Genomic DNA, 25,573 nt, shown 5'->3' on the forward strand with positions numbered 1-25,573 from the left:
TCTGATTGAGGAATCACTCATCTTTGGAAAAGAGAGTTTATTACAGAGAAATGGCTCTTTCCAAAATAAAAGCTATACTATCCGCTTCTTCTGGGCTATATTCTCAGCAGCATAAGGAGAATCATGTGCTAACAGCTGTCTAAATGACTCGGCTAAAGTTAGTAGCATGCTTGTTGTTTTTTGTCTGCTTCCACTTGTCTTTGCACTAGGATGATGTCGGCGTAAATGTGCAGTCATATTCGTTGTGTTCCCACTAGTGCTTTCAGGTTAATCTCGTTGAAATGACCTTAGCGCCACAACACGGCAAATCTCCGTTAACGAGCTACCGCCGATCGCTCCGTGCATGGGGCTAGACGGCCAACACGTTAACGAGCTAACTGCGCTAACACACTAGTTCACACCAATGTAATTGAGCATTGCATGGCACATCCAACATACTGTTTTACTTTAGTCCATGACTCGCTTACCTTCAGGGTCATACGTCACATGAAAACCAAAATAATTCCAAACGCCAGATCTGAATGAGAGTGGGGGAGGTCCATGTTAAAAGGAGAGCTTAACTTCTGTCTCGCTAGCTTGCCCTGCGCTCTTCCTTCTGACTATGCTGTCTGTGTTGAGCGCTCAGTGGATCTGCGCTGGACAGTGCAGCCTAGGCGGAGTAGTCGAACACAGATTCACTGAGCGCTCAACACAGACAGCATCGTCAGAAGGAAAATTGATAAAATAAATTACAAATGTTGTATTGTTCGATACATATGCGTACTGAACCGAAAGCACTGTATCGAACGGTTCAATATCGATACGATTATCGTTGCACCCCTAATATATATATATATATATATATATATATGTATGTGTGTGTGTGTGTGTGTGTGTGTGTGTGTGTGTGTGTGTGTGTGCCAGAAAATGCCAGAAATTACTACTAGTGCACAAACAACAACAACAGTTAATATATGACTTTTGTTAACACTGCTTTAAATAAAAGACCTAATATCCAAAGACATGGTTCTGTCTAAACTGAAGGGAACTGCAAAATTACCAAGGTTAAACATTGCCTTTTCAAAACTATGCATAATTTATCTCCACATTTCAGATTAAATATTGTATATACAGATTTTCATTCTGGAAAAAAGAGCATATGATGCATTGTGAACGTGTCCTTCCACTGTTTAAAAAAATGCAATGGCTCCCAAATGATGAGAAAAAACACGCCCCTCTCCTCCCAGTTTCACATTTAGATGCTGCATCGAGTTATGAGTACAAAAACATTTGTACATGAGTCGCAAAATTCATGGCTGCCTCATCCACCTTTTATTTCAAATGATTCCCATGTCTGTCTCAGCTTTCTAGGCCCTCTGCTGTTTGTTTCCTTCTCACTTTCTCCTCCTGTGCTCAGACACTCCCGGAAGAGCTGCTGACGGAGCCTGGCCTGTGGGAGTGGGCAGGCAGCCAGCATTGGCCAGAAATTTCCAGTTCCAACTGGATCTCACGGAGGGGGGGAGCCATTACCCATACACAGAGGTAGGCAGTGAGAAAAATATAGCAGCCGTCTCCTGAAATTTCCCCATAGCACTTCCTCATCAAACCACATGTGTCGCTACATGTCGTTAAAAGCTGTGGACTCTGCTGTGTCCAAAGGTGATGCCGTTAACCCCTCTCCAGTATGTTTATTTATGCGGTGGAGTAAATCCTCTTGGGCAGACATGCTTAAAACGGCAGGATTCTTCTCCATTTGATTTACTTGTAAATTTATAGAAACTTGGATGAAAATACAGTTACCACAAATAAAGCCACATACGGCAATGCACAAAAATGAAACTGACATCACAATCACAAAAATGCACACACAGCATACCATGAAACATCGAAAGTCCACATATCCTGTGCCATTATGGTATGAGTCTAAGCTTTTGTATGCAAATAATTCGACCTGTGGTTAGGTTGTGTGAGAGGGTGTGTGAGATCAAACTACCTAAACCTTACTTTATTTTTAAACTTGTGTTTTGGTTTTATTTTGGACAAAATTAGTACTATATTTTACCAAATGTATCTTTAAAAAAAGACTTAGGATAAGTTTAGCATGTAAAGTATAAAGGACCTGAATAACACATGGATCCATACTGAAACCAGACTCTATCGAAGGCAAGCTAGCTGTAAACGTAAAGCCTTCCTAGCAGAAATAAAATGCGTCTCAACTTAATCCAGTTTATGTAAAGCAGTTCAGGTCAAATCTTAACTACGTAACAATTGTGTCACTAAAGGTATCAAAGGTCATTCTCCAAGTTTCTTTGGCTCCTATCAGCAAATAAAACACGGGCAAAGTTTTAAAAACCAATGAGGGAGGGGGACAATCAAGTGTGGAGTAATATTCCCCGTCATGCCGTGTTTGTGAAATGTATTTTTTTTCTATCGTGCAGACACTTCTCTGCAATTGTCACCTTCCACCCATTGTATCTCCTGCTGGGCGGAGCCTCTAGATATGACACAGTCTCTAAAACAGAAACAACGAGCCTAACTTTACAGGTTTGGCCACAACACTGTGTCTGTCTGTCCACACATACACATGCTAGAGAAGAAAGCGACATAAAGGCAAAGTAAACACAGCTTCCACATAAATAGGTGCCACCTGTTCTATAAAGAGCCTATGCTAACGAATGACAGAAGTTAAATGCACACATCTTGCACAAGTCCGAGTTTGTTTGGTGTGGGTGTGAAAAATATTGCGCAATCCATAGTTACAGATGATAAAAACATAAGCTGAAGAAACCGCTTTTTTATTGAACACAGATAATGACGGAAATATGAGTTCATTTCCAAGTGCAGAGGCCAGTTTGGATCCAGAAGGCCACAGACTGGGATGCACAAAGGTAAACAACAGCACATAAGTAGAAATATTGACAGAAAGATTAAGCTTCACTCACCTGCCACTCGTACTGCTGCTGGTACTGCTGACTGAGTCTGAACTGGAGGAACGGCTGTGAGAGCCTGACCCACTGTGGGAGCGTGGAGGACGAGTGGCCTGACTCGCCAGTCTCTGAGGAGAGGGATTTCGTGAATGAGTCGAATGTGGAGACCGGCTACGACTGTGGCGGTAGGAACGTTCCCCACGCCGACCCCTGTCCTCCCGATACAGGTCCCTGTGAACCACACTGGCCAAAGTAAAGGGTTCCCGGGCTCGAGACTCGTAGCGAGGCTCGGGTGTCTCAAATCGACAAGGGCTCCTGCTGTGGGAGCGGTAGAAGCCAACCCCGCTGGAAGTAGACCCTCCGCTTCCTCCCGTTGTGGCCCCTGAAGATCCACTTGTTCCGGTGTTCCCAGAAACGGCACTAACTATAGTTCCACCGACTCCTGACGGCACAGTTGTACCACTTCCGCTGGAGGTACCAGACCCGCTCCCAGCTGTGCTTAGAGTTCTCTCCCTCGCGTCACGGTAATAGTCTGTTTCATAATGCCGCTGACGGTCAAAACTGCTACCAGTACGCTCGTGAAGTCCATAGGCACTGTGATCGTACCCCCGATCCCGACTTTCAGCGGTCCTAACAAACATGAAGAAACAACAAGTTATATTACAGTTACACTTTGGGCATAAAAAGATAGCTGCTAGCATCAGACAGTGGACAAACAAAAATTAACAGGTGTGTCTGGTGCGTTTGTCAATAATTGGACACATGGAAAGATTGGGCAAAGTGTTTTGAGAAGGGCCAAGCTAGTTTTTCCCCCCATCTTAAAGAAAGCACTATACCAAGGGGATTAAAGTAACAGCTTGAGGAAACTGAGCATCAAGTCTGACATGTTTTCATGGCCAAACCATTTATGGCTTTCAGATGGACTGTATCAGATTCTTCTGCGACCAAAGCTACACTAGAAATCCTCTTTCTAGAACAAGAATGCTGCTATCGGACTGTTTTTCGTGCATTTCTGTCAACTCCAAGGTGTTAATATAAGCTTTATGTTCATTCTTTTTTAGATATATCAGTAAATCAACATAGCACACTAACATTTTCAGCAAAAGGCATGCATCTGGTTTATAACAGAACAGAAATCTATATTATATATCAGAGCTACCTTAATAACAGGAATGGCAGATTATGTCATTATAGGCTGTAAAGTCCTACTGGTCTGCACACTATAACAGAAGCCACTTCTAAAGACGTTTTATTAGTCAAGCCTGGATAAAGGTTTTCGAGGTAACTTTCGAAGAGCCTTTTGTTTATATCGTTACACAATTTGACACCACTTGTTCCTCTGAAAACTGAATCTCCTCAGTAGCATCTTTTGTGAAGACGTACATTAGAAACGGCCCTGAAAGGACATTCTGTTCAGACCCGAACACTCGCTTTCTGAATAAAGCAATCAGAAATTAATTTGGTAATACGACCGCTGTGTCATTACAGCAGTCGTATTACCAAACTCGCCATAATGAGCGGGACAGGGCGGCAATTACCACCATTTGAATTCAGATCAAATTATAATCAGCAAATTAGCCATGATGTTCCGACACAGGGCAGAATATGGTTTAATATGACAACAGTTACAAAACTTCATTATAGTGCTTCTGTAGATAAAAAAAAAAACACGGCGTTTATTCTTCTAGCAAGTTAAAATCAGAGGATGGAAAAATAGTTAGATTATAGAGTCAGACTTTAGAAAGGAAAAAACTGCGAAGTCTTATTTAATTTACTGCAAAAACATTATATTCATATCTGTGTAACAAAGGTATAACTAATCAAATAACTAATCAAATATATGTCTAGTCAAAGCTTCATAAAGCTAGTGTACTAGTAACTAAATAATACTAGTAACTGTATTTGCTGTATGTGTGCACAGTCTGTTCATAAGGCTGAAAAAAAGAGAGAGGAGAAAAAAACAACAAACATCCATATCATAAAACTGAAACATCTTGAGGTTGATTTTGTGCATTGACAAAGGTCCCATAGTTCTGGTGCTTTCCAGAACCTGCACTACCTTCTTCTCTCCTCCCCTAACATTTCCTGCCAATCTCCACACTGCACAACTCACTGTCTGAAAGAAAGAAAGCCTCATGTGCAAACTATACAAATGTTAACAAGACTTGAAAAAAAAAACAACATTATCTCATTTTATTCCACAGACTGACTTTTTAAATTTCCTAAATGCAAATCTTTTGAAAGGTTTGGCCCAGCAGAATTTTTTTATGCTTTTATCTATTTGTCTAAAAATGTGTTTATGTAAACATTTCCTTGCTTTTTTATTTGCCCGTAGTTGAACTGCATGGTCAAAAAAAAAAAAAGCTTCATATTAAAGGTAATTAAGCAGTGTCAGGGTTATGAAACGGTCATGAATGAGTTTTGCTTCGCAACTGGTTCCTTATGTGTCATCACACGTTTAATGGTTTTACATTTACAGTTTTTCAGTGTTCGTGCTCTAGAGCTTTAAAGTGGGGATTCCACTGCAAGTCTTCTATCACTTGATTTGGATCATTTAATTAGTGGAAATTCTTGCACAAATAAAAAATGTCAGTTTAATGAAATCTGGTGATTCAAACCAAACAGCTGACCTAACGATCTGGATTTCTTTATCCACAACTGTAGTGAAATCGGCTGCCTGCATCTCAATCAGATGCTGCCTGCATCTCACTGAGACGGCAAATGGATTAGACCTGGCGTTACAGAAGGCGTCTGCAATTCCTCTTAAAACATATGACACAAGCATCTTTCCTCCTCACTGTCATTTGGTAAATGATGCTGAAGATTAGATTAGGTTTTTCTTTTTTGGCTTTGTTCCCAAATCTGGCCATTACACCCGTGTTCAAAATATTTATGCTCATACTTTATTGCTATATTTAAGGTGACCCCCAAACATCCACTTAAACCTAACCCTTTGTATTAAATTCATAACCCATTTTAACATCTTCTGTGCACCATAAAGTGGCAAACCTGGAAATATTCATCAGTGTTAAACCTTTGACATAACCAGGTAGTAACCAGGAAGTCATCCATGAAGTCTTTTCGCTAAGGGTCGTAAGACTCAAGAAAAGACTGTATGCAGCGTTCACACTGCTGAAAATTCTTGAGGGTAATTTAAGTTTAGGAGACTGACACCACATCTGTATTTTGTTGCATATACATAAGAGTAGAGCAGGTTAGGAGAAAATACTCTTTCAGCTTATTTGATTTAATCATCTGTGTGCTGGATTCATGAATAACATCTATGCTATAACGATGTCGGCTGTGAAAATGACGGATTACCTTGACCCCTAGGTGCTCTCGAAAATGCTAATTTGCTGGCGCAAGGCTCACTGCTCAACAGATACCTTTCAATTTCTCTTCAATTTCACTCTACACAAATCGGCTTTTACATTATTCATCGAGCTTAAAAATAATTCTGTTAGACTTTCTTGACAGAATTTCCATCAGTGTTTGATTATTATCTACTGCGGAGCATGCTAAGCACCTGTTTTGGGACACGTGAATAGCATAATTATGAGGAGACATGCCAGCAGCATGACAAAACGCTGCCTTGTATGGAGGCTCCGTCATATGGGAGCAACGCATGCACATCCATTTAAAATCAGTATAAGAGGTTAATTGTTAAATATCCACTTTGCAGTACAAACAACAAATTGAATCTAATTGTTGAGAATCTCTTTGTTTTGCAAGCTAGAACACAAACTACAGAGCTAGGGTTTAGCGATATCTAAATGTTTAATTTAATTAAAAAGAAAATTTTGAAAACAACAAAATAGGAATATTTCTTCTGGTAATCTAATAACTGGAGGTCACTTCACCACTCAGTGAGTTGCACGATTACATAGAAACATTACATACATCTCTTTTGTTAAATTGTAAAGCTTCTATAGTATAAGTGGCAGAGAAAAGCCAGAAAATCTAACAAACATTACAAAAGGAATATCCTACATAAAAATAATATTCAATGTGCAGCGTGTGTTTCAGGAAGGATTGTAGGTCATTTTTGTAAAACAGTTACTTAAAATATTGTTGCCACTGTACTGTTTCTAGAGTTTAAAATGATATTTAGGATTTCGATTCTTGTTTTAAAGCTGACAAAAATTCAGATATTCATTTAAAATGATCCAGAGCTGACAAATGACTACAATTTTCTTTCGCTTGTCACTCTACCAACATTTCAATAAGAACCAAAATTAAATCAGCAGAATTGTAATATGTAAATATGTTGTTTTGGTTTTTTTTAAGTAAAATTGATTTTATATTAACTAATATTTACTAGCAACTGGTCAGAAATGAAAACTAAAAAGATTTCTGACAAACAAGGTAATATAAGCATCATGGTTCATGGACCGAACATGCTTACGTGCACATTCAGGGCCCAGGCAAATAATTAAATCAAATTAATCAAAGCAAAATTAATTAAGCAATAAATATATAAACAAACTAAAATCTTAAAGTGTGACTGTAACAAAACTTGAATTAGTGAAAAACACAAAAAATGTATTTGATCTGCATCACTTTTTATTTCTTTTCCTTCTATTTTACTGCATTTAGCCATTAGGAGAATCCCACCCCCACACTTCACTGCATATTTCTTTAATCATAGGTATGTGACAAATACTTGAATTTTGAGCATTTTAAAAGATTCTGTAGTTTTTCTTATGTTAAAATATTAATAGTTTATATTAAAAAACATCTTTACAATGATCATTCGTTATAAATATCAGCTGCGTTGTGAATTCTAAAGAGGAGAGAGGGCTGGGGGAAGGAGTTGAAGGTGGGGTCAGATCAGGTGAGAGGCAGAGCAAAGAAAGCAATACAGGTAAGGTTCAAACTCACAGGCAGTAATAATGCACCAGCTATTTTGGTTAGTGTGGAAAATGGAGAGAGACAGGGGTTCAAACTAGGGGGTTAGAGAGGACAGCTAAAATGCACAGGGCAGGACATACCAACCTTTTGAGAGAGTGGTAACTTGACCTATTATTCCAAATACAATTTTGGGAGATAGAACTTTGTGAGCAAAAACTGGGCAAAAATGTTGAGTGGAGAAGGGAAAAAAATGAAGAAAACTAGTTCACAACAGAATACGTAATCCTCGTCTTCAGCACACGGGACCTCATGAGCACAAATGAGTGGTAGTGTCTGTTTAGTTAAAACAATGAGGACAACTTTGGCCTTGTAGAGATCCATGTTAGGATGCTTTGTGTGCTGGAAAATGTCCGAGTCTAAATATCCATCCAAACAGGAGTGAAAAAAACAAAACCTGTGTTGTATTTCAGTCCGATGCAATAAATACATGATATCCAGGAATCCACCTTTAGTTGACCAGTGATTCCCCAACAGCAATGGTTGATGTGAAAAATTAAGTCTTGCGTCTTTTGCATTAAGTCCTGCACATTCCACTTTGGCCAACACCGTTCACAGCAACAAAGTAGTCAAATTCCTTTTGTAGAGGGAAGGAAATATGGCCACAAAAAAGTTAGGAATGAGGAAGATGTCACATGAGTAATCCAAGTTCTTGTTCATAGTAGCACCATACTCATCCCAACGGTGAACAACATGCATAACAGTTCAAAACACTGTTGGATGTTTATGTCTGCCTTTTCGCTTTCAAGCAGAAGAGAGTGCATGCTGTCCCAGCCTGGACAGAGTCAATATCAAACACTGTTCATAGGTGCAACGCGCTGCTGACACGGTGTAATTGTATCCAAAGTTTAATTATAGTTCCACATTTAGGAAAGAAGGAGGTAATCCAGAAATTTGACGTAGGTTATCTCCAATAGCATGGATGGTAGCAATTTTCCAGTCACAATTTCCAGCAGTCCTCTTTGCATTGTATGATCCAAATGTTCGCTTTGCTCATCGAGTCTGCAAGTCTCAGTTGTTGGAAAGTTTAAAAAGAAAAAAAAAATCATCTCCACAAAAATAAGGCGGGAATAAAAGTCTTTTGCTCACTTGTTTCTGTTGATTCTACTGAGTCGGATCACCAGTAGAGGTCTCCCAGCACTCAATTTGTAATGCCCTGATTTTAGACATAATCCCAAACAAAATGAAAAAAAAGAACCAAGAAAGCAACCCATACCTTTAGAATGACCGCATATCCTTTAAGTACTGGGCCAGAGTTAATCCAACAGTGGGGAATAAATATCCTCTGTAGATCCTCCACATGACTCCAGCCCGCGACAGAAGTGCACACCTCAGTGAGGTGGGCATTATAACTTAAAGCCAAATTAGACTAATCCAAACAATGGTGTTCTATACATGTAATGTGTGCTCTTGGTTGTTTGGTTACATGATGAAAAAGGGGTGATATTAATCCTCCGACAAGGGCACGTAACTCCAGATTAGGGGAATCCCGGGGATGGCTGCTGGACCACTCTCTCTTTTTCTCTCTTTCCCCCACTCTGTATTCTCTATCTCTCTCTCTCTCTCTCTCTCTCTCTCTTTCCAGAAATCGCCAATAATCCTGGGAAATTTTACGATATCCAATCTTTGCCCCGTATTTTCCTCAAATGATATTTCCACCTCACAGAGATGCTTAAAGGTCACAAAGATAATCCCCAACAGCCATTTAAACTACTGACTATCATTCAACTATCAGATACACTTGCAAACGTGCCCTCGTTTTAACAAAAATATCTTAAGTGTCTACCTGTAAGTAGGAATCCAGGAGCGCTGGCTGCGCTCTGAGGAACTTAGAAGGGATTCCTATTAGATTTCATTGTCGAACACAAGCTCATTTTCTCCTCTTTAACCCCCAAACAGGTAAATGAACAGATGGTGAAAGATGGTTGGAGGTAAGGTGTTTACCAGAAACTACGGTTCCCCCTGCCTTCAGAGAAACTTTGTCCACTTACCCGTCTAGTCTGCGTTCATAGCGTCCATCTCTGCTGTGAAGCGACGTGGGGGGCCCATACACGGCCCCCCCTGCCGCCCTTGTGAATCCTGATACATCCCGGCCGCGAGAGCTTAAGGACAGACTATCGTCCAGCCCCCTCGCCGCACTAGGAATTGTTCCTGGTTCATTGTAATCAGTGCGCAGGTCTCTGTCCCCCATCTTGTTGACAGCATTGTGAGCCTTCTGAGCACTTTTAATGTCCACAAAATCCACAAAGGCCGCGACTCCACCTTCTGATCCCCGCTTGGGCAGGACCTTGACACTCTCCACTCGTCCATATCTAAAGTCAGAATAGATTAAAAGCATGGTTACCACCAGGTTTGCAGCTGCAAATGTGTTGCATAACTTTTTAGGAATGTTGAAAAACACACAGGGTTCTGCACAGTCCTGAAATTGACTGTGCGTACATGTGCACAAATGTCTGTGGCAACGAGGGAGATGAGGCAATTTTGCTACTCTTACTTTCCCTACTGTGATACTTTCTAACACGGCAACAGTAACCCAGCAACTGGACTTGAAACCCTGCCACATTGCGTGTTAATAAATGCATAGATTTTCTAAAATTAGCATGTTTTCCGAGCAAAAGGTGCTGCCACGAAGACACAGCTACTGAAAAACACACAGATGAGGTTTGAGCAGTTTATACAGCGATGGGGTTTCTTTAAGAAATTCCTCATTAATTTACTGATTTATTTATTTATATATATATATATATATATATATGTGTGTGTGTGTGTGTGTGTGTGTGTGTGTGTGTGTGTGTGTGTGTGTGTGTGTGTGTGTATACAAGACACACATGCAGAGTATATTTATATTATATATTATAGCCTATATTTATTTTTAAGGTGTAAAGGGAGTTATAATTGCTGAATACACCCTTTTCAGTCTTGAAAATGACAAAACACCTGATGAACTGAGGATTCAATTTTGGGATGAGGAGGCTGTTACAGAAAATTTCTCCCACTTGAGAGTTAATAAGCTGTTATCATCTTCTATAGCCCCCCCGCACCACCACCAAAAAAATGGGTCTTTTAGCAGTGTGATTTTTTTTTGCTGTCCAAGACAGACAGTAGGGTGATCACAAAATTTATTGGCATGCCAGTTCCCAACACCGAACAGCCCCCGACGCCATTTTAGAAAAGCTGTTCACACTGCTTACTCATTCTGTCGTCCCCCATCTTCAATGACTTCTATCACACATTGGGCTGTCATGCACCTGCATACCCTCGCTACCTCTGGGTTAACGCTGGAGCTGAGGTAGCGAGCTGAAAAAAAGGGGGGAAAGGGCTCGCCAGCACCGTTCCCCCTACTGCACAAAAAAGAAAGAGATGCTGCCAGTCGCCATCCCCCCCAAACATAACGTTACGTTGTACTTCAAACAGGGGGTTATGTAAATAAAACGGTGTATATAGGTAGCTCATTTTTACTGCTGCTCTCGGAGGCTGCACGTATTAGATACGAGCCATATTTGTAGCTGAGTCTCTGCATCAACCCGCTGCAAATAATAAGACCGCGAGAGGGCAAAGCACCAAATGCATATCATCTGTTTTTATATTTCATCCAGCTGTAGGTTTGGATGAGGGTGGGGGAGGTGGGGGGTGCTGTGGGACGAGTATGGCTTTCGGTTACACTGTGGTTATTAAGGATTAATGTTGCCATTTAGCAGCTTTCATCCGATATGGCGACGCCCACACAGTGATAATAATTAAAAATCCAAAACAACAACAATAAAAAAAAAAGGTCTCATATGGGCAAACTGGTGTTTTTGGGGCTGTCTGGTTTCCAGCATATGAACGGAGACGCGGGCTGCTATTTCCTTGACAGCCGAGAGAGGAGAGAGGCGAGAGCGCGCAGACAACCGTGAAAGCCACACGCAGGGAAAAAAATAGAAAGAAAACGTATTTAAATCATTGTTCAGCCCGAGGAAGATAACAAAGAGCTAAAGGCACACAGTCTCCAGCGGCTCGCTCTTAACCAAAAGTAGCAATGGAGCTCAGTGCGATTATGGCAGGCTGCATTACAAATATACATGTGTGTGCGTGTGTATACATGGATATGCTGTCTGATCTTCCCTGAAATCAGATCACGCTGCAGGCTGTGCGAGTCAGCGCCGTTTTAACAACCATTTTCTGTAAACACTACAGCGTTACAGCACTGCACATCTGCTCCGCGGCACAGCCGAGCCCGGTCAATCACAGCCAGTTTGCCGCGGCGATGTTGCAGCGTGGACGGCGGCGTGACGGCGTCACCTTTCGGCTTCTACAGACTTGTGTTAAGATGTAGGAACGGAGCAAACGGCACGCTCTCATAGATGGGTGCACAGCGTGCTAATACACCGCGGTGTGTGTGTGTGTGTGTGTGCAGGTCTGACTGGAAGCAGTGACCTGACAAACTCACAGAGTCGAGTCAGACAGCAGAAGCAAACACAGAGACTTTATGGTGTCTGCCGGAGATGCGGGCACGTATAAAAGCACGGGGCTCTCCGGGTAGACTGAACTTTGTTTACACTGACTGTGCACCACAAAAACAATAAACAATAAACAAGAAAAAGCCCCTTCTTTACGGTCACCCGGTGGAAAGGTACGCTGCTTAAAAGTCAGCCTGCTTAAAAATCAGCCTGCTGGCAATGCGCACCAGGAAGACGTAAGAGGGGTGAGTAAAGTTATCACCTAGCTCGACAAGTTAATAAGCGTGTCAAAATGGCAAAACCATATGTCCGCTGGCTGCTTGGCTTGGGCTGGCTGAGGCGTGCTAGCAGATTTTGCTTTTTCGTCTCAGCTCAAACGCAGGAGCACCGTGTGTTGTTGTTGCTGCTCGGATTGTGTGTATGGAGAGAGAGAGGGGGGACTGACAGCACAGTTGCCAAATGGGACTTTGCTACAGGGAAACCTCCTGCTTCATCCCGACTTCTCTAAAATGTGACACAACAGAGAGAGAGATGCTGGACGTGCACCGCTCTTAACATTACAAAACGCGCACAAACACACACACACATACACACACGCCGCTCATTTGTGTTTCTACTCACCGCTTGAAGTGCTCAATAATTTTCTCCTCTCGTACATTTTCGGGTAAATTTCCCACCCATAAATGTCTGGTTTCCCGGACCATACTGTGTGCTCCTGCTCCCCGATCATACAGATGAGTTTGCTATGTCCGTTTCTCCCCGTGCAAAATACAAAAGCTCTGCAAAATAAACGGCGGACAAGAAAAAAGATGCTTGGCGCAAATCATTGACTGCTCGTTGTGGCCCAATGTAAACCATTAGGCTGTATCCCCGCACGCTGTTTGATACTCTTCAGTGTTAAAGCGCGATCTTGCACCTCATGAACGCGCTCCGGTCTGTTCCCGTGACTAGGCGCGTCCCTGACACCATGCGACCTTTGGGTGTCGAAAGAAAGCATGTAGCTTCCTAAAAAGATGCAGCAACTTCGCTTGTAATGAGAGGCACACCGCGCAGGCGTGGCTTTGTGTGTGAACTTCTTTTTTCCCCCCCGATGAGACGGTCTTTCACCCCTGCGCATGCGTGAGAAAACCCCTGGTTGAATGGTGGTGCTTTGACATCTGCAGCTTCACAAGAGGATCCCATCAGTGGCAGTTAAGTGTGGCAAGGTGAATCATCCTGCGCACAGCACACAGTGAGCCCAAGTTTGGTATTTTTATGTTTCAACGTTGTAATAGTTCAGTTGTTATCAAAGCACAGGCAAAAAAAATGTCACCCCATAATTGTAAAGTGAGCCATCAGCTCACATGTTAAAAAGTTACAAAAGCCTTCAGTGTTGTTCCCTGTCACTTAGCTGGTTGGCACTCATTTACCATATCCAACTGCTGGGACTTCAGATCACTGCTCTGTTTGTCTGCACAACAAATCAGCAGAAACAGCAGTAGCTGCAGTCCAGTCATTCATAAGAATCAGGAGACTAGATGCACTCTCATTCTAATCACAGGTTGTGTTGAAGTTTTTGACACTTGAAGCGGAAACTTGCACACAGGAAACAGGAAACTGAAGGACAGCTGTGGGCTACTCTGCATGCTAATAATCTAACATGAATGTGCTGCAAGTTAATCTGTGACCAACTTATTATAATAAGTTATAATAAGTTTAAGAGATTTTTTTTTCTCCTTAACTTGAATTAGTGTGAATAATATGCTATGTCTTCCCAACACTGGTGGGATGTTTTAGAGTAGACTGCTATCTGGAACAGAACAAAACACCACAGGAGGGCCTTTTTGTCTCGTTCAGTTGGGTTCAATACACTTTCTGTTTATCCCTTTAGTTTTGCACTTAAGTGTGTGAAAACTGAAACAAAAATGTTTCCACATAAGCTGATATAAGGCACTGTTGCAGGGAAATAGGGGAAACCACATAATTCATAACTTATGTATGACAGAAAATAGTTTGCTTGTCAGTGTGTCAAGTGAAATTACAGGAAGTTTAGGTGGATTTTCATGAGTTTCATATTTTGACAGATATGAAACTTATGTGGGAAACTGTTCTTTTGTATGGAAAAGATCAACGTACTGCTAGATCAGTTAAAAAAAAAAAAGAAAGAAAAGCTGAGGCAGTGACACAATAAATAAAATCCCCAAAATTCAGAATCCCCAAGCCGGATCGTCCAGAAAAGCAATCCAGCAAACTCGAGACAACACGGCTAAGTTTACAGTAAGAAACTTTACCACACTGAGGTAGTTTGAATGTGTTTGAAACCTTTAAACTTTGAATTGATACATATGCCTTCTGCATGTTGCACCTGCAGTCTGTCAGAGCAACAAAAAAAAAGATGCTTTGACATATTTAACAGCTTCTACTACTGGGTTACAAAAGGCACCGGGAGCTGTTAAGTCAAGTACTTTGACCTGGTCTGAGCTCTACTTTAAGCTAATAAGTAACACAAAACAATCAGGCCCCTGTCCAAAAGTCCAAGAGTACAGTGGCGATAAGCCCTCTTGTAAGGGAAAATACAAACTGTATGTGTGTGTGTATTTTTCTTTGACCGACTATCCCCATTATAAAACATGCACACTTTCTCTGAATGACCACCATGACTGATAAATAACGAACCAAATAATGATGTCCACATAATCAAGAGGGGCGTCAACATTTAAGTAAAATGGTAGATGAACAACTATTTTCTCCACATTGTGTTGTGCCCAAATCCTCCTTGGAGCTGAATTGTTTTATTTTATTTTTTTTATTTGTAATTTTTTTTGCCTGTGGAAAATGATCACTGGCTTGTTTGGTTTGAAAATAAAGCTGCAACTACAGCGGGGCATTATTCTGCTTTTGTTACTATATTAAGAATACTTAAAGGGAGAAGTGCGCCTGCGTTAAAATGCAGTAACAGGGGACACGCGAAACTGCTTTGCGCATGCGTCCACTGTGCCTATCAGATGAAGACAGAACAATCTGGAAATCTCCAGAGGAGGTTACAACGGCGCTCAGTCAGTTCTATGGGCATTTTCACCGTACTCGGGTGCTCAGAGCGTCCTCCCTATGTCTACTGAAAGCGTCCTGATGTGGAACTTTACTCCATTAAAAGTCTAATAAACCTCTGGGAGTACAATTTCTCATTTTGGTGGATCGACTAGACACCAAAAACTAAATTTCATCTTCAGTGATTTTCAGACGTGGATTATCGTGGAAACTGGACCGTCAGGCTAATGTTTCCCCCTGTAATTTTTTTTGACACGGGATGACGGGACTGACATAACAAAAACCCTCTCATGGAATATGTTTCTGTCTGTCCACAGCTCTCAATAAAGACAGATCTAATGGGCATAACACCGGCGACACATTGTGGATTTAATTCGATATGGGTGTTAAATTGTCACACGAAGTCAGGCTTTAACCTTGGCTACTGTTATTGAGACAATGTAGCACAGGCTGGAAGGGCGGTATCTCAAACTTCCTCATAAAAAGCCCCTTTGAGTGTAGCCTAATAAAGCGAATTTGCTGCCATTACAACAACAGTGTGAATTAATACGGCTTGCTAGCTGTTTAACAGCGTGTTTGTCCAACAAAATGGAGCTAAGGTCGACGCATAATCAAGTAAACTAGCCTTTTCTTTGTCTAACGCCATTTTGTGTGTCTTTGGAGCACTAACGTTGTCGTCAGCCATTTTGCCTTTTCTTTTCAAGCACACAGCCTTTGAACACTAGCAGAGCACAATGGTGTTTGCGGGCCTGTCGCGGGGAAATAAGTGAACAAACAACAAAACAATAAACGAATAAGCTTACCCACTGCCCAGGCTGTGTGGTATGCAGTTATTGGATGTTTGCAGTCATGTCAGTACTACACTTAGTAATGTTAGCTCCTCTGTAGAGTGCATTTACCTGCTGTAACAGCGACTGCTTTAATGGTTAAAAACGACGACGTGATATGGGAGTCTAAATTTACATTTTCTGTCGGGTTTTTTTTTTCCAATAAATGGAATAATTTCCTATTTTGTGCAGCTTTATTATTCTGTTTCTGTTGAATGCCTACCTTATACTGCAAGAATAAAAGAAAGGGGTTCAGCGTTGGTGAAATATAAAAAATGGGTTTTGTATTGCTTCTCAACTGAAAATGCTGGGAAATGCGAAATCTACTGAATAAAAAATAATAATACTTTGACCTTAATCTGCTCTACTGGAAATGATCTCAAACGGTAAATCTTCCCAAGAGGTCACACAGACCCAGATAACCATTATTGTTGAAACAGTATGACTAACCAGCAGGAAGAAAACAAGCTTAAAAACACATCCTTAGCATCCTAAGAAGTAAAATGAACTCCAGGACTTGTTGAAAGGCTGCCTATTGAATAGTTGTTGATAACCATGAAATTGTTCTTTTAGAAAATGTGAAAAGACTGTAAACATTCCTTACATGATGAGTTGTGTCAAATATTTAATACAAAATGTATACTACATTGTAGGTAGAAAGCAACGTTGCCTTGATATGATTTCCACTAAATAGTGCCATTAAAGAGACGTGCAGGCTTTAAAATCCCAGAGTGCCTATCTCTGATGCTCTTTCTTGAAGGCTCGTGGTTTTTGCTGACGCTCCCTCCTTCTGTACTCTGTATAATCCTCTTCATCCTGTGTGAACACAGCAAAATATGATGCTAGAAACATGGGTGACTGAAGACATGCCTGCTGTTAAGCTACAGCCAGACATATAGCTTAGTGAATGTAGCCATGATTTCTTGATATGCATGATTCTCAATCACCACATGAGCTACATTTTAATAGCAAAACAGACCCGACTCACCTTAAAAGTCTATTCAAATGCAAGGTTTTTTATATTTGTTTTATTTTGCATTATACTTTGTTTAAACCCCGCAACTTTAAATAGGTCAGCTCAGTGAAAGGAAAAGTAGACTCAGTATTCTGAGTCAGAGATCACGTTGACCTGAATCTGTCTTGGGGGTCTTAAACCTTCTCCACCCGGGATACAAGTTGGAAAAATCGAGTGTCATCTTGAGACTCATCTAATGAACATATTGATATTCTACTCCAGTTTTGGGAGGCCTCGGTGGGAACGAAGTGCTTTTGGCCCCGTGTGCCGCTCCCAGGGAGACTCACTGACCTGTGAGGATGCTGCATCCAGCAGATCCTTGGTGGGGAGTAGACAGCTAGCCTCTCCGAGGAAACATATTAGGATGTGGAACACGTCTGCCCAGCGTCCAACAGTCAGCATCAGGACCATCAAACCCCCGAGACGCACCACCACTGCGTTGAGGACGGCCTGGCTGCTAGGCAGACGGTGTTGCTCTTCTACAGAACCATGACATTAGAGGACTATTAGGGAGAAGTATTTCATTTGCATTTAAACAAACTAAAAAAAGTCTTAGATCAGCCACAGATGCTGTAGTGATTAGTCAGGGGAATTGAGAAGCAAGTGATGCTACTGGCATATTGCTTTGTAAGGGCTTATGTCTTTAAATGTTTCTCACCCTGCATGTACACCACCAACAGCGTATAGCAGATAGTAAGTGGTGTCCAAAACCTAAGGGCTTCTGTTGCAGAGAGGAAATGTTGGTTGATGGTTGAAACAGCAGCCAGCACAGCCACAGAGAAGGTAATGATGATGGTCCTGCACAGCATGGGCAGCAGGGAGCTGCCCGATGTGAGGAGGCTGATGCAAATGCCGCAGTAGCCCTGTGAGCTGTGGAGTTTATACAGAGCTATGACATGGTGCAGCAGGTTTGTGGCCTGCCTAGCCAGAAACCAGCTGAGTGCTGCTGCCAGGAGTAAGCATAGCCAGCGCTGCGCCGCCCCCTCGTGTAGAAAGTGCAAACTGCAGGTTAGGGCGCAACCCAGAGAGAACTGGCTTTGAACTAACAGCTGCTGCAGAAATTTCCCCGACTCCTGGGAAAAAAGAGGAGCACGAGTGATGAATGAATCAAAGCAGACGACGATGGCTGTCGCGACTCATCCTGACACCAACTCAGCAGAGTAAGCCACAGAAAAATCACCTTATACAGCTGAGGCATATTCATATATATTTTTATCACATAATTGGTTTCTTACTGGTCCAGCTGTAACCAATCCAGAGACAGCTCGAAGACAGAATTCTAGTACCACCAGTGAGGCCACACGGGAGCCCACTACACACAGTATCCCAGTTACAAAGAGAAACTGAAGCAGCCCAGTAAGTCCAGGTTTTGTCCTTATCGGATGACCGGATGTCTTCCGAGTTGATGTGTCTTCACCATTTTTTTTACTCCAGCTCCAAGTTGTAGGGAGGAGGGAAAAAAAGTCACATCAAAGACATAAAAATAAACTGTGTGGATGATGAAATCCCTCTAAAATCAATTATTTTTAAAAGTGAAAATGGGAAATTCTTCAGCAAAACACCACATAAGTCTGTACACAAGAGGCGACCTCTCTCACCTCTCCTCCAAGAATAAATGCACTCTCAACAGGGAGCACAGCACAGAGATCCCACATGCAGCTACCAGCCCTGCAGGTCAGATAGCCGTGAATTTCGAGCACAAGTAATAACAAACCTCAGACATTTACTATTTTAATAAATGGCCCGCAGCCGTGCTGAAGGATGAGGAACTCACCTTGGAGTAAACTTTCCAGTGGATTTATATCTAGAGTCAGCCACCCTGGTAAGAAGTAGGAAGTTGGAAGAAGCCATGTGATGAAAGAGAACATAGTACTACCTCAAGGGAGGAAAAATCACCTTGAATGTCTATAAAAGTAAGCTACTTTAAGCATCTGCACTCTCAAGATTCATCTTTTATGGTTCATAGATCGCGTTACAGTGTTGTGAAGTATCAGCTCAGCGCTTCCGTTTTCTTTCTGTTGCCCCAGCGTTGTGCTTTGCTCACCCAGAAGCCTGTTCTGTGTCCTGTACCAAAGTTCAACTGAGTGTCAGTGGAGCAGAGGCACCCTCAGGCCTGAGTCATGGCAAGATAGTGGAGGTTATTGCACCATGGGAAAGACTTTACACTCTCTCTGAAATATAGTCGCAAGCATTCGCTGAGTTCTGTGGTGATCTGCACGTAACAGCGTGGGATTATTCTGATGGCATTAAACACAAGAAACAGTTGTAGACTTGCAATATTATTAAACAGCAATATTGTAATAATAATACGTGAAAAGAAATTAGAGTGTGCACAGTAATTACCTAAAGAGTTATGGGTAGGCAACTCCAGGCCTCGAGTGCCGGTATCCTGGAGGTTTTAGATGTGTCCATGATCCATCACAGCTGATTTAAAGGGCTAAATGACTCCTCAGCATTTCTTGAAGTTCTCCAGAGGCCTGGTAATGAACTAATCATTTGATTCAGGTGTGTTAACCCAGGGTGCGATCTAAAACCTGCAGGATACCAGCACTCGAGGCCTGGAGTTGCCTACCCCTGAGTTATACCAAGTGCGTGGGATGAGGTGTGTAATGGTAGATTTAAAGTTGGGAGAAGATGGAGCTCAAATATAGCTGCAAGCACAAGTGTCATGTTTCTACAAATATTTTATTATCTCATCAAGAAACAGTTGTTTGAAGCAAAATATACAGCAGTGTGCAAAAGTCACCTCATGTGTTATTGGAAAAATGCAAAGGTACAAAGAAATCGTCAGGTGTCAGCTGTGTGCAGGCAGGAGTTGGACCCAAAATGCAGGCTCTCAGACACGAGGGATGAACAAAATCACAGCTTTATTGGCTGGAAAGGAAAATGCATGCAACACAAAAACGAAACTGGGAAAGAATAAGGTAAACTCACGGGGAAACCACACAGAGAAACACAGCCATGAGGGACGACGGGACACCGACACAGAGAAACACAAGGCTGAATGAGACACAGAAGGAGAGCACAGCTGGGAGAAATCAGAACTGACGAGACAAGGAAGCAAAGCAGGATACACTCACATGAGACGCAGACCTTCAAAGTAAAACAGGAAGTATAACACTGAGACACAGTGGAGACAGAGCAACTAAGAAACACAGAGACATAAACCATAAGGCAGAGAACTCTAAGAACCAAAAGGCTAGAGATGAAAAATAATACACAGAGGGAAACACAAAGCACGGAACACAAGAAACTACACTCAAGGGAGTAACTAAAGACCAACAATGAGAATACAAAGTGACAAAAAACACAGGAAACTCAAAACACTCAGTCAAAAACCCAGGACCCTAACAGAAATACAGTATAACAGTTTGTACAGTACAGACTTGACAGCCAGTGTTTGGTATGAACACCGTTATTTTTGAACACACTCTGATCTCTCTTCGGCAGCTTTCTTGCCATGTCTTTAAGTAGTTTTCAGGAATAGTTTTCCAGGCTTCTTTAAGGACATCCAGCTCTTCTTTGGATGTTGGCTGGCTTTTGTTCTGTTCTCTGTCAACATAATCCCACTCTGCTCGATTAATGCTGGGGGCCAACCCATGACTGTCAGTGTTCCACTGTTTGTGTGTTATTCAGTGTGTTTATTCAGTTATGCTTTTACTGCATTGGCAGTGTGTTTGGCAATGACTTTATGGCAATGATCCAAATCACACTCTTTCCAAATGGTCGTGTATGGTGGCTCAAAATCAAAATCTGTGTTTCTGTGTTCATAATTTCATCAGTTTTGACAAGACTGGCTAAAAGGTGTCCCTAAACCAGCCTCCACAGTGTTATACATATGGCTGTTGACATTCACTTGTTGTACCTCTTTTCTGACCTCCTCCTTGAGAGTGATTCCTTAAGAATGGCTTCCTGACAGCCACCCTTCCACTGATACCATTTCCTTTGAAGCTTCAGTGAACAGTGGATAGATCAGCTGAAGGACCAGATCCGTCCCTCAGGTCTTATGTCAGGTCTTTTTTAAGGACACACTACTAACCATGAATCACCTTGTTGTTGCAAAAATTACTTTGTATCCCTGCTAAACTGTGTCATCTTTGATATTTAGACTCAGTGAAAGAAACTGGAACAAATTGCGTGTTTTCGTCACATTCTTGTAGTAACCAAGTGCCATAAGATACAATGTCTTGATCAGTGTTGGGACTAACTCGGTATTAAGTAACGCGTTACAGTACCTACGTTATTATTGTGGTAACGAGCACGGTAACTAGTTATTATGCCAAAACCGGGAACGTGTTACTCGTTACTGGGATTTAGATAGGCTCGTTATTCGTTACTTCGTGTGGTGGCTATCGCAGAGCTAGCTCTCACAGATTCAATAACATTAGCAAGTGGTGGAAACCAGCAGGTGGATGAAGGAAAAGGGAGGCAAGAGGAGAGACCCGAAGCGGCCGCTGGTCCGAGAGTGTCAGGTGAACTGAACTTCAGGTAAGAAGTTATAACCTGCAGTCCATCTGGGTCAGATATGAACCAAGTTTAGTTGGAGTTTATTTTTGTTGTGCTGACTTTTTCGTACTGCGTGCTAGCTAGCATGACGGAGTTTCTATACAGCTGGGTGGTGCTATGTTACTGATGTTGAACTTTATTTTGTTCATAAGGTTAATTATTAGAGTTGCCAACCGTCTAGTAAAAAACGGAATCGTCTCGTATTCAGAGAAATTATTACGCGTTTCGTATTGAGGTGAAAAGGAACACAGTTTATGTTTCAGCTACAATGAAAAAGACACAAAGCTGGAGTTACTCTGTGTCTTTGCTGCACAGCTGCTTCTTCTTCTCTCATTCTCTCCCCCTCTCTCTCCTGTTTCTACTTCAATCATGAAACTGATCAATGATCAGCTGATCGGCTTTTCTCTCTTGTTTGTTTATCGCCCACTTTGCGCCAGAAAGAGGAAACCAGCGGATGTCGCGGTAAACAACAGCAGCACCTTTAAGCTTGATCAGCTGTTGTTAGAATTTATTTAATATTAATTTCTAGTATCAGCTGATGTTGGCTGGAGCCACAGCTGTAAAAGCTGCTGGTCATGATATCGGTTTGGATATGTGGTGAGAGGGAAACATGAAGATGAAACCAGGAGATGTCCTTACTGAATCATCAGAGCTGATGGAGAAACAGGTTTACCTTTTAGGTGACATGAATGAGTTGAAGAGAAGTTATGAACTGTTTCTGAGAGACAAATAACACCAGGATCCTTTTCTAAGTAGCTGACAGCTAGTAACTGTGCAGGGGCGGGTCTAGCAAAGTGTTGCCAGAGGTCCATGTAGGGAATTAAAAGGGAAAGGGGGGCACAAAGAAATACTTTCTTATTCTCATTTAAAATGTCTCACTTTTAAAAAAAATAATTATCTGAGTCTTACAACAAACAATTGATAGATTGATACATATATACCATCAAAACAGTGAACATCACTGTCACAACAGTGCTTATTTTCATTCAAAGGCTTTATGATTTTTCCTATAATGGTGGGCCGGTCTCTAGTCAAAATGCCTGGGACGATTTTTTTGTCCCAGTCCAGCCCTGTAAGCAGCTCATCTGCAGTCTGGTGTTACCTACATCTTCCTATTCAGAAGGCAGAATTTCCGAGTTCTGAGTACAATCAAAAGCACCACGACTGCAGTTTTTGTGTTGGATGTAAAAAGCGAGGATAGAATGGCTAGGATAGAATCAGGCGTGGGATTTCTCTCGTGGAAATGTGCACATTATTTTTTCCTTTCTATTGGTAGGTGGCACAGTGCACTTGTGGCAAGTAAGCAAGCTAGAAGACTGTCAATCTTGCTGGGTATCCAGTTACTGAGGCAACACATTAACAAGAGAATTCTGAGTTAAACCAAAGTTACTTTCCCTAGTAACTAGTTACTCTGAAAGTAACGAGTAACTTGAAGTAACTGAGTTACTTTTAATAGAAGTAACTAGTAATGTAACTAAGTTACTAATTTAAAGTAACTTACCCAACACTGGTCTTGATGCATGCTCAATCATCCAGGTAAGGAAATCGCAAAAAGTTGATTCTGTTCATCTGGACGTAGCATTTTGTGGGAGAAACGTTTCGTCGCTCATCCAAGTGACTTCTTCAGTCTCAGCTGACTGCAGGTTTCCCCAAATCTTATCAACAGTACATTTGCACAATAACTAAAACTAGCCCACTGAATCAACAGTGGACTGTGAGGTCAATTCCTTGATCATTAATATGCAAATTCTCATGACCATTGACCAACAACCACTGATCAATGGCCATGAGCACCATTCACAGAGAGTTGGGGAATGGCTGCAATCACAGCATTGTAAGATGGTGAAAGATGTACACTTAGGCCCCCTCCTCGATTCAGAGATGGTCTTTCCCTTTTCACATAAAGAGCCTACCTGACTCCCCCCTCATACCACTTAGCCGCTAAGCGGATGGCACAAGACAGAAGAGCTAACTCGTCGGGCCAGGACTGCAGTCTGTTCATACCTACAAGCCAGTTGACACTCTTTCAGTGATGAGGATGGACACATCCTGGACAGGGAGGATCACTGGTTTGAGTGGTTGTTGGTGGTCATGACAATTTTCATATTAATGATCAAGGAACTGACCTCACAGCCCACTGTTCATTCAGTAGGCTGGTTTCAGTCATTATGCAAATGTACTGTTTATAAGGCTGGGGAAACCTGCAGTCAGCTGAGACTGAAGAAGACACTTGGATGAGCGACGAAACGTTTCTCCCACTGAAAACGCCACGTCCAGATGAACAGAATCAACCTTTTGGGGGCCTAAGATACAATGTAACATTGTTCCTTGCTAAGTTGTCTGTTATGTCCCTTGAGTTAGGTGTCTTTTTGGTGCCTTTTTTTAAAATTTCAATGTCAGTGTTAACAAAAACAAATATTTCTCTTAAAATGTTGAGCTACAAGGACTGGACTGAAAAACGAGTGAAAACACAGTCAATATTTAAAGAAAGACTTTGAAAGACCGTCAGAAACCCTGGAGAACTGTTGCTCAAGACCAGTTAAAATATCTGAAAGTCTGGCTCCTTAGAAAGAAAATCTAAAGAAGTACAATATTGCTTATTATTTTTAGGTTTGTGGGAGATGTATCACATAGGGAAAGGAGAAATAGGCTGCAGGCAAGCTCAGTGCGTGTCCATAAGTGGGCAGCAGTGTACAGCATTCAAGTTAATGATGAATGAGTCTCTACCTCTACCTGCAGAATGTCTAAAGCAGAGTGAAACAACACTGGTGCAAGCTGTAGTCTTATTAGGATCCACTATATCCTTGCAGATTGTCAATCCAAAGTGCTGAAGTCTTCTACCGCGATTCTTCTTCCTTCCGATTTCAAGGATCAAATGATTTGAATGTTTGTTAACCAGACTGGTTAAATCAACTTAACGACTTCGTTCACACGCAGGATTCTCATTAACTCAACTTCTCAGCTTAAAATATGACACTTCAAGGTAAGTAAAAACAAAATCCCTTTGCTTCTTTTGAGGTATTACCTTGTATGCACTGTAATTAAAGTAAGTCGCAGGGATCATTGAATTATGTGTCTGAAACAGTACACGGACTGTACTACAGTACTGCATTTTGCCTTTTCAGTAAACCTGCATGCTGTTGTGTTTAGCCCAAACCATTAAACTCTACAAAATCAACTATCTTTGCTAAGCAGTGCACTATCTGCACAGGCTCTGCTGAAACAGGAGACTAACAAACCACATCGAGCTGGCCTTTATCACTGAGAAAGAGTCATTTAACAGGGTCAAAAACAACAGATGGATTAGGAGCAAAGGACTTATGACAGGCTGAGGCACAGCCCTTCGTCTCAGTCGCTGATTTACAAGTGCCGGAGAGCAGAGATTCCTAAGCAGGCTGGTGAGTGTTTGTGACTCCTACAGGTGAGCAAGACTTTTGTAAGACTGTGAGGATATAAAGGGAATTTGTAATCCTTCAGTCACTGCTTTTTGAACTGGTTTATTTCAGTCATGAGCTATGGTTTAGCCCCAAGATATTTGATTGACTTTAAGATACCCTAAAAGTGTTAGTATTTTGTTACGAAGACACAACTGTCCAAACTCGCTGTTTCAGAGCGCAGTGAAGCTCAACACTGAAGCAGTGAGTGAGCGGTGATTCCAGCAGATCAGCCCCTGAGACGAAGGAAAACTGTCCTCATGGACTCCAACGGTTCCGGCAGCGTGCAGTACGACCGCTGGAATGAGGACAACATCAACATGAATGTAGAGGCTTCACAGTCCTCACTGAGGAGGTGAGACTTAGAGGATAGCAGCTGGGCTTGACACCACATGAGGACTAAGTTAAACTGACAAAGGTTAAATGTGTTTAATAAAAAGAATCCAGGTTTTATGAGTTTGACATTGACCATACAGTTTAAATCAAGTGTAGGAGAAAGGTTGTAATAGGT

The 25,573-nt window shown here is 41.8% G+C and overlaps 2 protein-coding genes and 1 long non-coding RNA gene across 5 annotated transcripts in view; 1 reads left to right on the forward strand and 2 right to left on the reverse strand.

Annotated features, from left to right (window-relative positions):
- spen (spen family transcriptional repressor) overlaps window positions 1–13,286 on the reverse strand; it is a 27,501-nt gene extending 14,215 nt beyond the window's left edge. The window contains exons 1-3 of the mRNA XM_026155063.2: window positions 12,875–13,286; window positions 9,806–10,126; window positions 2,922–3,536 (exon numbers count right to left, since the gene is read on the reverse strand). Coding sequence (XP_026010848.1) covers window positions 2,922–3,536; window positions 9,806–10,126; window positions 12,875–12,957 — 1,019 coding nt within the window. The 5' untranslated portion in view covers window positions 12,958–13,286. The remainder of the gene's footprint in view (window positions 1–2,921; window positions 3,537–9,805; window positions 10,127–12,874) is intronic.
- Window positions 939–25,396, forward strand: LOC113013860 (uncharacterized). 2 transcript variants are annotated; one of them, XR_013904170.1, is made up of 4 exons: window positions 939–1,521; window positions 24,439–24,611; window positions 24,840–25,026; window positions 25,240–25,396. It is a non-coding gene; the product is annotated as an uncharacterized LOC113013860 (long non-coding RNA). The 2 variants fall into 2 exon arrangements; XR_013904169.1 differs by lacking the exon at window positions 939–1,521 and having other exon boundaries at window positions 23,860–24,611.
- tmem82 (transmembrane protein 82) lies at window positions 16,716–23,312 on the reverse strand. Of its 2 annotated transcripts, XM_080295165.1 has the most exons (7): window positions 23,130–23,312; window positions 18,897–18,941; window positions 18,721–18,790; window positions 18,358–18,556; window positions 17,781–18,195; window positions 17,414–17,601; window positions 16,716–16,923 (listed from the first exon to the last, which is right to left on the reverse strand). In XM_080295165.1, exons 1-7 carry the CDS (start codon window positions 23,158–23,160, stop codon window positions 16,843–16,845), a joined length of 1,029 nt encoding a protein of 342 aa, XP_080151291.1. In that variant the 5' UTR covers window positions 23,161–23,312; the 3' UTR covers window positions 16,716–16,842. The 2 variants fall into 2 exon arrangements, with proteins under 2 accessions (XP_080151291.1, XP_026010850.1); XM_026155065.2 differs by lacking the exon at window positions 23,130–23,312 and having other exon boundaries at window positions 18,897–19,160.
- Window positions 25,397–25,573: the final 177 nt, after the last annotated feature.

Source organism: Astatotilapia calliptera, chromosome 20 (assembly GCF_964374335.1).
Source record: "Astatotilapia calliptera chromosome 20, fAstCal68.1, whole genome shotgun sequence".
In the NCBI taxonomy this organism is placed as follows: domain Eukaryota; kingdom Metazoa; phylum Chordata; class Actinopteri; order Cichliformes; family Cichlidae; genus Astatotilapia; species Astatotilapia calliptera.